Source organism: Sprattus sprattus (assembly GCF_963457725.1).
Source record: "Sprattus sprattus genome assembly, chromosome: 19".
In the NCBI taxonomy this organism is placed as follows: Eukaryota; Metazoa; Chordata; class Actinopteri; order Clupeiformes; family Clupeidae; genus Sprattus; species Sprattus sprattus.
In genome coordinates this window covers 22,731,732-22,745,519 of record NC_137917.1, presented here as the reverse complement: position 1 = coordinate 22,745,519, position 13,788 = coordinate 22,731,732, and the positions used below count along the sequence as shown (strand labels likewise).

General features: G+C 47.1%; 2 protein-coding genes across 2 annotated transcripts in view; both read right to left on the bottom strand.

Moving 5' to 3' along the window:
* On the bottom strand, positions 1-2,562 carry LOC308380674 (protein phosphatase 2C-like domain-containing protein 1; the record flags this gene model as incomplete). Its single annotated transcript, XM_080858080.1, has 2 exons — positions 1-871; positions 1,960-2,562. The coding sequence occupies 2 exons, from the start codon at positions 2,560-2,562 to the stop codon at positions 59-61; spliced, it is 1,416 nt and encodes a 471-aa protein (XP_080714206.1). The 3' UTR covers positions 1-58.
* A 6,042-nt stretch (positions 2,563-8,604) lies between these two features.
* The window catches only part of znf385d (zinc finger protein 385D), a gene marked incomplete at its 3' end in the record, with an annotated part of 45,212 nt that continues 40,028 nt past the window's right edge, over positions 8,605-13,788 (bottom strand). The window contains exons 5-8 of the mRNA XM_080857424.1: positions 11,913-12,236; positions 10,246-10,430; positions 9,671-9,772; positions 8,605-8,826 (exon numbers count right to left, since the gene is read on the bottom strand). Of these exons, the coding sequence (XP_080713550.1) occupies positions 8,605-8,826; positions 9,671-9,772; positions 10,246-10,430; positions 11,913-12,236 (833 nt within the window). The remainder of the gene's footprint in view (positions 8,827-9,670; positions 9,773-10,245; positions 10,431-11,912; positions 12,237-13,788) is intronic.

Sequence of the window (13,788 nt, the reverse complement as noted above, 5' to 3'; positions counted from 1 at the left end):
AGGCTGTTTTGTGTTTGAAGTCAACACCTGCAAGAGCCACACCGATTGGCTGAGGGAGTCAGACCCCGTCCTCTGATTGGACAGCCAGTACATCCAGCCCTTGGAGGAGGATCACCATGACGGAGATGTTCTCCCTGGAGCCTGCGGCTATCGCTCTTTGCAGCAGCCTGCTGCATATACTGGCTGCCAGCTGCTCATAGTTCACCTCCACCACAGCCGCCCTTCCTGCGTCCTCCCTAGCAGTTGGGTCCCTGGGCTGTCTGTATGATGCTGCCTGCTCTTGGTCCTCCATTCCCTCTCTGCATGGTGGTTCCTCAATGGTCGCCTCTTGGTTCTCTGCAGGTTCTTTGAGCATAAAGATGCACTGGTCTCTAAGCCGTTCCTTGGTGGCTTTGGTGTGGTTGTAGCGCCTCCGACAGTTGCGGATGCACCTCTGCACCACGTGGGCGATCTCCTCCGGTTGGACTCCGTCCCATAGGCCACTGGACCCCAGCACCAGCAGGCCGGAGGACGGGTCCAGGCCCAGGGACACGCAGGACGGTGTGGGGAGCACCACCTTCCTCAGCTTACGATCGCCGTAGTTGCCAAGCCCTCGCGTGGCACGGAGCAGGCCTTCCACCAGGCCGTGATGCTTGTTGACGCTGATGGCTCCCCCTTCCTTCAGGATACGCTTGCGCTCCTTGGAGTTTGCCGTGCTGTGGTCCTGGGTCACATGGAAGCTCTTGCCTTGTTTGTAGAGAACAGCGTGGACGTTTCCTACCCAGCAAAGTGACAGGAAGAAAGAAAGAGATGAGAGGAGAGAGAGAGAGAGAAAGAGAGAGAGAGAGAGAGAGAGAGAGATGGGCAGAGGCAGGCAGAGAACTCCTTTCCTCTACCTTGCGCTGCAGTGCCGGGGAGGTTCTCTGCCTTTAGAACCGTGACTTTGACGTTACGTTACGCAAAGTTACAGGATATGACCTAGTAAAAAAGAGCATCATTGTTGTGATGTTATCATGTAGTAAACTTTGTTCCATTGATGCAATAGATAATTTAACAACTTTTCATATTTCTCGTCTGAATTTATTATCACATTACAAACTGCACCAAATCTTACAAATAATAATGATCGGTGCTTATTCTGTTGATGGGTTACTCAGTAGTTTCACTCGAAAGTCTGTTACTCAAACAGTGTAAAGAAATCAAGACAGTATTCCACAAAGCAGGATCACAGAACATTTCTACTCGAGTCGGTACTACAAATTTAGAGCGATACGGATGTCATGAAGCTGGATTTGTCTATGTTTGCCTAACTTGAATGTAATAATTTTTTCTAATAACATTTTAAGAAGGCATTTGTAAGTATGTGCCTAACCTGATCAAGGGAAATTCATTTTCAGGATAACAACTCGTTTACTGGTTCTATACCAAGCACTAATGAGGGAAAAAATAGTAGGGACAGTTTATTTAGTGTACAATTATCATTATGCCTTTCGTGGTCTACGGGCTTGTGAAAATGAAAGTAACACAGCAAGTGATCCTCATGCCATAGTGTATATTCTAGAAATAAGATCTAACTTTCATGTAATTTGCTACTGGCCACGAATGCCACTCTTCAATGTGCAGTACAAGAGGATTAGTCCAGTGTATCGTGGTTTTTAAGAAACCACTGGTGGCTTCTGTATTTGGACTGATTAATTGAGACTTTCTTTGGTGTGTGTGGACTATACACTTAACTCCTCAGGAGACCAGGATATGCATTGTGTTACAGGCTTGGGTTTCATACTGCAGTTACCTGGGTAAACCAGAAAGCTTGCTTTGTGGAATACATCTTTGTGGAAGGCTATTTCAAGACTGACCACAGTTAGCGATGTGCATCCTTCCATGCAGTGTCTTGTGGTCCTCCTCCCCAGGTTTGACCTCCTCCTCAGGGTTGACCTCCTCCTCCTCCTCAGGGGTGACCTCCTCCTCCTCAGGGGAGACCTCCTCCTCCTCAGGGGTGACCTCCTCCTCAGGGGAGACCTCCTCCTCCTCAGGGTTGACCTCCTCCTCAGGGATGACCTCCTCCTCCTCCAGCATGCATATGACAGAGCCGCATCCGCTCCACCGCATCTTGGAGGTCTCGTTGCGGCCCAACCCGAGGATTCGGTCCATGTGTGCGAACGCGGTGGTGAACGCCTGCCTCATCTGCTGCTCCTTGGTCATGGTACCCTGGTCCACAGAGGCCGGGGAGTCTCTCTCAAACAGGGACTCCATTCTGGACAGAAAGTCCCTCTGTTCGCTGGCCAAGGAGAACGAGGGGTCAGCTTTAACCAGCTGTTCCAGCAGCAGGACGGGGAGCTCTCTCGCGGCCAACTCTGCTGAGCTGCGTCCATGGAAACCGTCAAACACCCCAAAGAAACTTGTCCCTTTTTTACCCCCGTAGTTGTTGATGAGCACGCTGGCGTCCTCCATGTCTTTCCTCCAGGGCGCGTTCTTGTCCTCTCCCTGGGCCACGGCCCTAATCAAGGGGCTATTCCCAGGGTAGGTGACCACATTGTACTGTGGTTCTGGAGAAGGCCCGGCGGAGGCTGGGGTCTTGCCCATAACATTGCCAAACTCTTCACAGCTGCTCAGGCCGTCTGAAAGGCTGAAGGAATCCTGGCAGGAATCATTGGACTCCTCTGGGACCTCTGTCAGAACAGGGCAGCTGCAGTGCAAACAATACCAAATCAGGGCTCTGGATTTACATTTAAATTTTGGCTTATTGTATTAAAATTATATTAAAAACCAATATGTGATTCAACATAGACTGTAGACTGACTTTTAATTAAGTCTGTGACAACAACCTCTCACACAGGGTTTAATATTTTCCAGCTATTATTTTGGTTGTGTCTGAAGAACAGGTTATAAATCAACCAAGAAGCAATAACAAGATGAACAAGCCAGTCCAAAATAAACAAAAAAAAGCTAATTACCACTCTTCTACTGCAGGTTTTCTTTCCATGAGAATATGTAGATTCTAACTGTTTTCTTGGCTTGCCATAGTAACTGTTGCCACAGCAACCATGAATCAATACAGCTTTTCAGATAGAAGTTAGCCAAAGTTTTGGAAGGAACAAAAGCATGTTTGTGGATTCAAGTTGAGCAGCATAGACACAAGACCATCAGAGTGTTCCAGCTCCTCTTCTTTTCCAGCATGTATGAATGTAAGCTTGAGTCTTCAAGGCTATCCAGTCTTTCCCTGCTTTACAGAGGCTGACAAGCTGAATTTCTTCACACATCCGTACCATAATAGGAGGGCAAGATTATGTGCGTTCATGTGCATACTTGTAAGGCCCAGAAGATGGCAGCAGTGTACCCTCTTTCAAGTCTCTCCAACTCTCTCTCTCACACACATGCAGACACACATTATCCTCTCACTAATGTGAATGCAGTGACCTTTTCAGAAACCACACACAAAAACAGTCCGCTATGAATGTGAGCATAATCTAAACACCAAAATCAATGGGCTGATCACAGCTTGATCTGTGTGCAGATTGCCATGTGGGGGGGCTTTCGAGGCGAGAGACACCCACGCGCACCAGGGCCGCTTCTAATCCTCTCCCCTGCACGCTCACCATCATTCACCAGACATTACTGTCACATTCCCCATTCCTGCCTTTCTATTAGGGATTTCAGAGGATTCCTAATGTGTTCGCCACTTAATTGTACTGCAATTTGCACTGAGTATGTCGAAACAAATAAAATCAACTTAATGGTTGAGGCAAATAGTGACATTCCATCTTCAAACTGAGCACCTTTTAGAAAAATGTAAAGTATGCAGATATCTTTCTTTTTTTTTTCCCAGAAAAACCCAAGGTGACATCTAGGGTCGGTTGGCTGGCTGGTTGGCATTGGGCGGCATCATGGTACAGTGCGGCAGTGTGCACGGCATGCATCACCTGTCCTGCTTGTCACCTGAGACCCTGAGCTGACACCTCACTGACAGTCCCATTAAGATGATAACTCTGCCCCCGGAATACATTACTGTCACATCTCCCCCTTGGTTTCATCGCCTCTCATCACCGTCCACACGAAGGCGAAGAGACGGGAGGGGGAGAAGAGAGAGAAAAAAAGATGTGAGTATACCTTTTAAGTGGGGGGTTTACAGGCCCATAAATATCAGCAAACAGATCTGATAATTAAGTAAACAAAACCGATTCGGGGGAAAATTGTATTATGTTGGTGTATGTAGGCTCTCTGGCTTTTCCTTAAGCTCTTGGGTGAGTTCCCAACATCCCTCTAATTTCTGAGGAGCGAAGCAGCTTTGGTATTACCAAGCACAAAATGTCATACATGTGCTGTTGTTGAAGGAAAGAGCAGTGTGTGTGTGTGTGTGTGTGTGTGTGTGTGTGTGTGTGTGTGTGTGTGTGTGTGTGTGTGTGTGTGTGTGTGTGTGTGTGTGTGTGTGTGTGTGTGTGTGTGTGTGTAAAATAGAGTAGATGTAGATGTAGTGTAGATAAAATAAATCATTCTAGCACAAAAGTGGATTTATTTTTTGTCAGTTGATCTCATGGCCGCCCGATGGGAAACGTGTTCTGTGTCTGCAGGTTGAAATGTGCACCCTGTCCAGCTTGTTATGGAAGCTCTGAATTCAAAAATATCCCCTCAAGGCTGTATTCTCCGTGCAAACGAAAAGCATGTCATTCTGTGTAAAGCACTACTTGAAATGTAGGGACAGAGCTTCAGCCAGTCCTCTGTAATACCTTGGAATGAAGCAAGAATGGGCCCCTTGGGTTTATACCCCGCCCCCCCCCCCCCCCCCCCCAATCCGACTCTCTGATGATTCACCATCCATGGTGTGGTTAGATATTAATCTGCTGAAGGAAAAAGGTCATGTACTTTTTCCCAAGGACCAAACATGGAGCTGGACACAAAGCCTTATCGCCCCTTTCCCGTTTTTTTTCTGCACCGGAATCTGACCCCCTTCAAATGTGTCTCCATGCCGTGGAGCGGCGGGTTTAGAGACGAGATCCGCTCCCGGAGGGAGGGTGCGGGCCAGCGGGGTCATTGATCAGGGTCGCGCTCTCCTCTGCCCGCCTCACTACTGGCATCTGCGCCTGCAATGGCTCACTGATTTCCCCGGAGCGAGCGGTGACACGGAGGAGGGAAAGCTGTGGTGGTCGAAACATTTGCCCGCCTCTGTTTTTTTTTTATTTGTATTTTTTTTTTAAAGATTTGTTTTTGGCCTTTTATGCCTTTAATGGATAGATCAGTGCAGAGTTGGACAGGAAATCTGAGGGAGAAGAGGTGGGGAGTGGACAGGTAAAATGGCATCGGGCCGGATTCTAACCCGTGACCTACTTGAGCTTCAAGCCCGAAAGTGGTCGAGGCTACTGTGTGAGCTACAGTGCCTGCCCCCCCCCCACCTCTGTTTTCACAGTTCCAAATTCTGGCAGTAAGAATGGAATAAAAAAAAAACAGACAATAACACGAGCGAGAAGAATTGGAAAGCTATGTGTTAGTTCGCCTGTCTAGTTACGTTGGAAGAAGAGAATTTCATCCCAGTGAATCCCTTCAAAGAGAATCTGTCAACAAGTTGAGGATATCCTCGCTAACAGCACGTGTCAATGGATGTCCCTCATGCAACCAGGAAACCACACAGCCACAGGGTTTGGACCAGACCTGCTCCTAACCTGGTGCCAATCTGGTGATTCCCAATAGTGTCATGGCCAAAATCATTCCTACTGTTTGGGATGCTTTCAGGGTCTCAGAAATGAGAGGGATATCCTGACAAGGGTGAATCTCAGTCTGTCCTGAGAATAAAAATAACAACATCCGGGACCACAGTTTTTGGACAGCAGATAGCGGCTTGCCTCGGGTTGGTTCATATATTAACCATGCCATTATAACCATCCATTAAGCCATGTTTTGTCAAATCAGACGTCATTTATTGCTAATATTATTCCCAGCTAATGTCGCTATCACTTTTACATGCAGGTGGCATAGACTGCCCGTGCTTAATGTGTTAAAAGACAAAAGGGCAACTTTACAGCCAAGGCCCCGCAGTTGTCTCAGGCTTTTCCAGGGCATATGTCATTTTGATTGATTATGACAGTGCTTATGAGCGCTCCAATATTTCAAATCCCGATAACAATCTCTGAAAAACCTCTGATGAAAAATCTGTCAACATGATCCATGAAGTTCTCCCTCGCGAGGACAGGGGGAACTCAGGGTTGAACTGCAGGACAGCGCAGCTGGGAGGGAGTGCTGGAGTTCCGAAGCCTTCTAGGAGTCCAGAGCCCGGTAGAATGAACATATCCAGCCCTTTTTCCGCAGGTACCAGAACGGTAATGACTACATTTGTCATGATCAGGAATTAAAGCCCTGCACGTACAAGCACAAGCACAACCACAGGTGTACAAAGTGTTCAGTTTTGGCCTCTGGGAATTTCTTCAGCTCTCTCTTCCTATAATGTTTTCCCTCTCACATATTCCTTTAGGCCGCAAACAAAGAAGAGACAAGGTTCCAGGTGCTACAAATGTGTTGTGCAGAAATGCATGTTGGAGAGAAAAAACATTGCTAAAAAAGGATCCTGCCACAAAAAAAAGACATCCACAACCATTGTATGTTCTCCACTCAACCATGGTCAAATATAAATTCAGAGCACAAGTGCAGTGGAGGTCAACAACAACAACAACAACAACAGTGTTAGAGGCACAATGATTAGAATGAAAAGAGGAGACACAATGGAGGGGAAAAAGCTTTTATCACAGTTGCAAGAAAAAAAGCTTTTTTTTTTTTTTTATCACAGTTCACTCTCAGACACAGGTTCAAATAAGCCACTTTTACTGACTGCTGCGGGTGCACTTTGAGTCCAGCACATTTATATCCTGTATTTCAACAATTTCACAAGGTGACAGGACCGAAACCAGAGCTCTCGCTGTAGGGCTGGACCCCCACCAGCTGTGGCGCTGGGAGTCGGCCGAGTGAGCTGAGCTGTTCTGTGTGCGTGGAGTCGCTGATAGCTCTCTGGAACCATAGCCTGAGAAGTCCCCGTCCCACAGAACAGATGTTCCCGATTATTGTTTCAAAGGACGTAATAGGAGCAAGATGGTGCCAATGATCCCGCTCAGCGGGCTTAGCGTATTTTTTTTTTGCGTGTGCATCAGAGCTGCTGCCTTTATTAGTTTTGGAGTGTGAGCAAAGCTGAGAGCACATCTCCTCTTTGTGTACATATACGTGTGGGGGCACCCGTCCTGCATTCTGCACTGAGGTTTTGAAGCCCGGAGAAATGTCAGTCAGTGTTGGCGTCTGACGCAAGAGGAGAGAGTTCACAAGGAGGTCCTTGCTTGAAGTTATGGGGTTCACGAAATACCTGATGACTTATGGTGTTTTGACAAATACGACCCGCAAAAAAATGTCAGGAAGCAAAATTGATGGGTTCAGAATTTCCCAAAGGGTGCTGTGAATCAGAGACGGGAGACAGTGGGATGATAGCAACGCAAAGGGCACCGTTTCAGTTGGATCAGGAATTAAGTACGGCTCCATGTTTCCCTCTGAGTCATTCACTGTTTGGTTTTCATCGCATTTTGCACCAAATGATTCACTGCTTAACAAATGAAACAAAACAATTGGGTTCTTGATAAACTGTGTGTGTGTGTGTGTGTGTGTGTGTGTGTAGACGGCAGAGTACATTTATTTTTCAATTGAGACTGAAGCTAAAGTAACAAAGTAAGTTATTTTTATTTGAAATGATTCATCTTCTTTTGACATTGACAGCTCAGATAGATCAGCTTTTGTAGTCCTGCAGGGTAGGCTCTCTCAGTCCCTCTCCCACAAACACACACCTAATCCACACGTGGGCACACACCTGTATTTACATTTCTCTTTGCTTTGCAGGCAGCATTCTGTTGTCTACGTGGTCTATAAATTGAGCAGCAGCATTTCAATTTTGAGAAGATCCAGCTTCTGATCTCCTGATCACGTAGGCTTCCTCACAATCCTCACATTCCACTGTTGTAAGCAAATACACTTGCACACACACACACACACACACACACACACACACACACACACACACACACACACACGCACTCTCACAGATGCCTTCGCACACATACACATGCACTCACAGTCACACATACGCACATAGTCACACACGTAAATCCAGTCTCACACACACAAACACACACACAAATAGACACCTACACATACTACACAAGAGGGATTATGTCATAGACATCTAATCTATTGAGGACATCCAGCGTAAAAGGGGGGTTAAAGTGCAAACAGCCCAGACGATTTCCCCCACCTGTCTAGTCTCCTTATCAACATTCTCATAGCTGAAAAGGTTTCTTACAGAAGCAATGACCTTAATGAACACAGAGAATCAATCTAAAAAAGAAATAATCAATATATTCCTTAGACATCTATAGCTTCAAGTCTGAAACAACACTGCATAGTTACCTTGGTGTGTCTGTTCTTTTTTAATTATTGCGGTGTGATATCAAACAAAGGGTCCAGGTCCAACAGGGAGGGGTTTTAGGGGGGAAAAGACGGAGCTGTTGATTGACAAGGGGTCCAAGTAGAGTGCTGTGGGGAACTCCACAGGCTGAATCTGCCCTCCTGCAGGCAGGTCAAGGTTCAGAGTTCAAAGCTCAGAGGTCAGTATGGGGCAAACAGCATGGGTGCATGGGCTGTCCTGACAGGCCCAGGGGCGGGGCGGAGGAGTGCGGCGGGGATGGACTGAGTCTGAAAGAGGGTGGCGGAGCGCAGGGGGAAGGCGGAGTTGATGGCAGCGGCGGCGGCGGCCATGGCTGCCAGGTGAGAGGGCACCATCCTGGGCGGCAGCGTCTGGCACAGCTCCTTAGCCAGTGACAACTTCGCCTGAGGAGAGACAACATCACACTCAGTGTCCTTCCTCATGCCACCCATTCCTCAAACTGACATTAGCTGACTGGTCATTCAACAACATAACATTCAACAGTATATTACTCACCTGGCTAACACCAACATGATGAAGTAGTCACTGCACCATTATAAATAACCTATTCAGCTTGTTTAGACTGTAACTTGTTTACACATGTGGTGGGAACAATTCTAATTTGTCCCTGAGTGACGCTGGAGAGGTCGTTTTTGTAATTGTGCCTTGTACTAAACTTGCCAACTGGCTCTACTCACACACATTCCTCTACCGGTGCGGTCATCTCAGTGAAACTCAACGTGTCAAAGTGTGTGATTTTTCCCACCGTTTCGATTACACTGTTATAGGCACCTGTGAGTCAAGCCTCGACCACCCCATCCCCTCCCTATCTGGGAAAGTGGCCAGTGGCGTTAGTTTCGCAACGCTGACGCTAATGCAGACACGTCACAGCTGGGCCTGAAACTATGATCCCGCTATGTGGCGCAAAAAAGCGAAACAATTACATCTCTGGCACTGAGTCGTGTCACACAGCTGGTGTGTACTGTAGCTTTCAGCCACGGCCATAAATTAACTTCTTTATTAGAACAGCAGCGCAGCGAGGGAAAGAAGAAGAATAACAGTATGTTCCCGCTGACTGCTCAAAGGTCAGGTCCCCCTCAAAGAGGCGTCCAGGGTTCGTATTGGTGCAGCTGTCACAGACTCCGGTTCTGCTGGGACTTGGGGCAAAGCACCTCCGGTTTCCTCACCTTGCTTCGACCGCCCCCGCTGTGAGAGAAGAGGAGAGGAAAGGAAAGAGGAGAGACGTACCGGTTGCTTAGTCTGTCCTCTCTGGGGTTTGGTGTAAGGGCTATATTTAGGCTTGGCCGGTTTTCCCGCGGCTCGGTCTTTGTGACGTCGGCTGCTGATGTGCTGGAGAGGGCAGAACAGAGGGACGCTTCAGCAAAGGCACTTTGAGCACAGAGGGGCAATGAACGGGGGGGTCACTCAAGGTGGCTACAGTAAGTACTGAGGCTGCCAGCAGGGTGACTTTGAAAACGCCTCACGTCATAACGCATCAAAAAACATCACTTTGCGTCCCCTACTGGCTTCCTCTAAAGTTACTTAACGTAAAAGTTAACAACGTTTACATGTACATGTTTATACGTTTGTACACATCATTTAAAGACATTAATGCACCTGTATTTATACATATACTGGATGGTGAATAGATAGCAGAAGATGGCGCGATCAGATGGGAACTACATGGGAACAGATGGTAAGTGTTGATGGAGTTTTTGACTCGTGCCTGCCTCCTCTGATGTTAGCCATTCTACTGTGCCACGTCTGAGACCGCATCTGATGTTAGTCATCCACTGTGCTGCGTGTGTGTGTGCGTTCCTTACCTGCTTCAGCTGCGTCTCGGAGTTGACGTGCACGTCGCACGTCTCACAGTGAAACGTTTTGTTCTGCAGGCCCGTGGTCACGGTGGCCGGCGGCGGCGGCAGCTTGGCCTTGACGCCGGCGCGGGGGAAGGACTTGATGGCGCCGGTGCCAGTGCGTGCCTCCAGCATGGTCTTGTGCTTCGTACCTGGAGAAAGAACAGATACAATATTTTAAGCTGATTTGTGGATTCATCAGTTATCTGGGTGAACCAGAAATCTTGCTTTGTGGAACACATCTAAGGCTGATTCAAGGGGGCCGATGACAGGAGCCACTAAAGGTTTGTTTCTGTGTGTTTCTGGGTTCCGAGAGTGAAGCGTTTAATTTCAAAAGCAATTCATGTCCACCAGCGTGGTCTTGTGCTTTTGGTCCTGATGAGGTTAACCAGAACGCAGGGAGTAAATACAGGAGTCACAAACAAACATTTTACTTTCTACATTCAGAGCGAGAACAAAAATCTATTTATATGCCCACTAGCTGAATTGGCTAATTAACGGCTAATTACGGAGCCTTACGGTAGATCTAATTGTAGGAAAATGAGATCTACCACTGAGAAGTTAACCATCTGGTGGCAGTTGAATTTCTGTGCTTGAACTTTCCCACCTCTGGTACTTCTGCCATTCTTTCTGGCCTCTCTGCTATCTGAGAAGGACATATGAGTTTCACCCCGCAGATCACTAGGAGGTGCAGCGTTGGCGATAACGGCTAGCAGGAGATAGCAGCGAACCCACTCTGTCCTGGACTAAGAGGAGATAGCAGCGGAACCCACTCTGTCCTGGACTAAGCGAGAAGCGTGTGGCTTGTGGCCAATCTAATCCCTCTCCAGACGACAGGTCCTCTGCAGCTCTCCTCGTCCCTGGCTCTGACTGTCCTTACACTACAGAATCAGCCACAGCCATTCACAAAGAGTCCTTGACTACACTTGGTCTTGACTAAGCCATTTACAAAGAGTCCTTGATTACACTTGGCCTTGTTAAGGCGTCAGCATTCAGCAATGAACCACCTTGAGGTGTGTCTTAATAGAAAAACTAATTCAAAAATATCTTTTTGAATTGATATGGTCATGTAAAGGTTAAAATCCTGTGGTCCAGGACTACACTTGGCCTTGAAAAGGAACAATTCAGGCTTGGGATGCTGTGCTTGTTTTGTGTGTGTGTGTGTGTGTGTGTGTGTGTGTGTGTGTGTGTGTGTGTGTGTGTGTGTGTGTGTGTGTGTGTGTGTGTGTGTGTGTGTGTGTGTGTGTGTGTGTGTGTGTGTGTGTGTGTGTGTGTGTGTGTGTGTGTGTGTGTGTGTGTGTGTGTGTGTGTGTGTGTGTGTGGAGAGTGTGTAAACAAACTGACTTCACAGGCCCTCCGTAAAGTAATATATGATGAAAAACATTTTGGTGAAAAGAAAAATTTCAGCATATTGGGTGTAAATAGTACATATTCAAAAAAAAAAAAAGGCTCTTTGGGGCACTCTCGCATATGCCTGTGTCTTGATATATAACTGCAATCAACAGTCTACAATATTTTATTTTGCATGGGAAAACAGTTGGGGTTGAGTGCAAACCCAAAGATAATTAATAAAAGCTGTCAGGCTCTCTCTGGGCTCTGCAGAGGGGCCAAGGACGGGATGTGGGGAGACTCACCGCTGTTATGCGCCTCGAGCTGGGAGGGGGAGTTGACCGCCACCTTGCAGAGAGAGCAGTACAGCAGACGCCTGGCTTTCTCCTCCTCCGTCTCTCCCTCCGTCTCCCTGTCTGTCTCTCTCTCCGTCTCGCTCTCTGTCTCGCCCGACGTCTGGGCCTCGGGCGTCAGTGGGTTTGGGGTGACCGCAGTAGTCCCATCGTCCCCTCGTCCCGGCGCAGGGATGGCGTCTGCCCCGAGACCCCCACTCACACTGGAGCCCGTTGGCAGAGAGGGCAAGGGTACGGAGGAGGGCGTGGGCGGCATCGACACAGCCAGACCACCATCTAGGAAACACAGAATGACAGAAAAGGTCGATCGAGTGTAGAAGAATGCCATTGTTTCGCTCACTCAAGGCAACTAAACACTGGAGAATGGCAGGGTATAATTGGATAACGGTCACATTGCCTTGGCCCTTTTGTGCTGTTGTGTTCTGGGCTTCCTTGGGTCCACACACACACACACAACTCACACACACAACTCACACGCACACGCACACGCACACACACACACACACACACACACACACACACACACACACACACACACACACACACTGTGTACATTACACTGCCTATACAATTGCTGTGGAAGCGTTCACCAATACACTGTGTACATAATTTTTATGTCCATATAATAATGACATAGCATCTCCAAGAGCAGTAAAAAAAAAAAATGTAAAACCATATTAATCTCAAGTGGTAACTTGCTTTACTTTTGAGAAGGTGCCAGCTTGAAGTGAGAAATGCCCTAAATGCAGGTGTGAGAACAGATGACAGATGTGTATAACAGACCCGACAGAAGATGAAAAGGAAAAAATAGTTGACTTGCTTTCAGAGGGATAGAAAACCATTTTAACTGCAAAGATGTTGAGTCGTGATCACTGCACAGTCAACAGATTATTGAGTGTGAGTCCAGAGGGTTGCAAAAAAGCTTGTTGAAAAGAAAACCATTTTCCAGAACGGCAACATTCCTGGACTTAGCATGATTGACAAGGTCAAACAGTCAGAAAGCCAGCCTCTCTTAAATAAACCACAAGTAAGCACATGAAGAATTGGCAACACAAAACAACACCATGAACATTGAGCTCAGGGGCGGCTGCACTTCTGCATTGATTCTTTAAAAGGTTTTGTGGACGGATAAGATGAGAGGAAGACACTGGAGAGATATGATAGGTGGGCAGATAGCTGGATTGCTGATGGACGTTGGTGATGGTATGGGCTGGTATTAGCTGGATGGCTGATGGACATTGGTGATGGTAGGGGCTGGTATTAGCTGGATGGCTGATTGACATTGGTGATGGTAGGGGCTGGTATTAGCTGGATGGCTGATGGACATTGCACACCACCTCCACTGAAGTGCCTGCAACAGGAGGGAGGGATGAGTGTATGGGCTGGTATTATCCAGACTGAATTGGTCGAACCATTACAAGTGGAAGATGGATTGAAAATGAACTCTAAAAACTCTACTGCCAGTTTCTGGTTCAAAGATGGTGACGTGATGACTTGGCCACTTTGCTCACCTGATTTGAACCCAATTAAAAACCTGTGGACCCTCCTTGAACTTGGAGATTTACACCTAAAGAAAGCAGTAATTATCACTGAACAGCCTGTGCGCATACGTCTTGGTTGCTTGAGCTCAAATTAAGCACGATCCCATTAAAAAGCTGACAAAATGAAGTGTTAAAAAAAGAAAGGTGGCTATGTTGGCAAATTAATGTATTTGTTAGTATTTGTGTCAAATAAATTGTGTTAGCTGTTAAACTGTAGAATTTAATGCTTTATTTCATAATTATTATTAACCATCATGTAAGAAAAACGTTATTGTTGATGTTTGTGC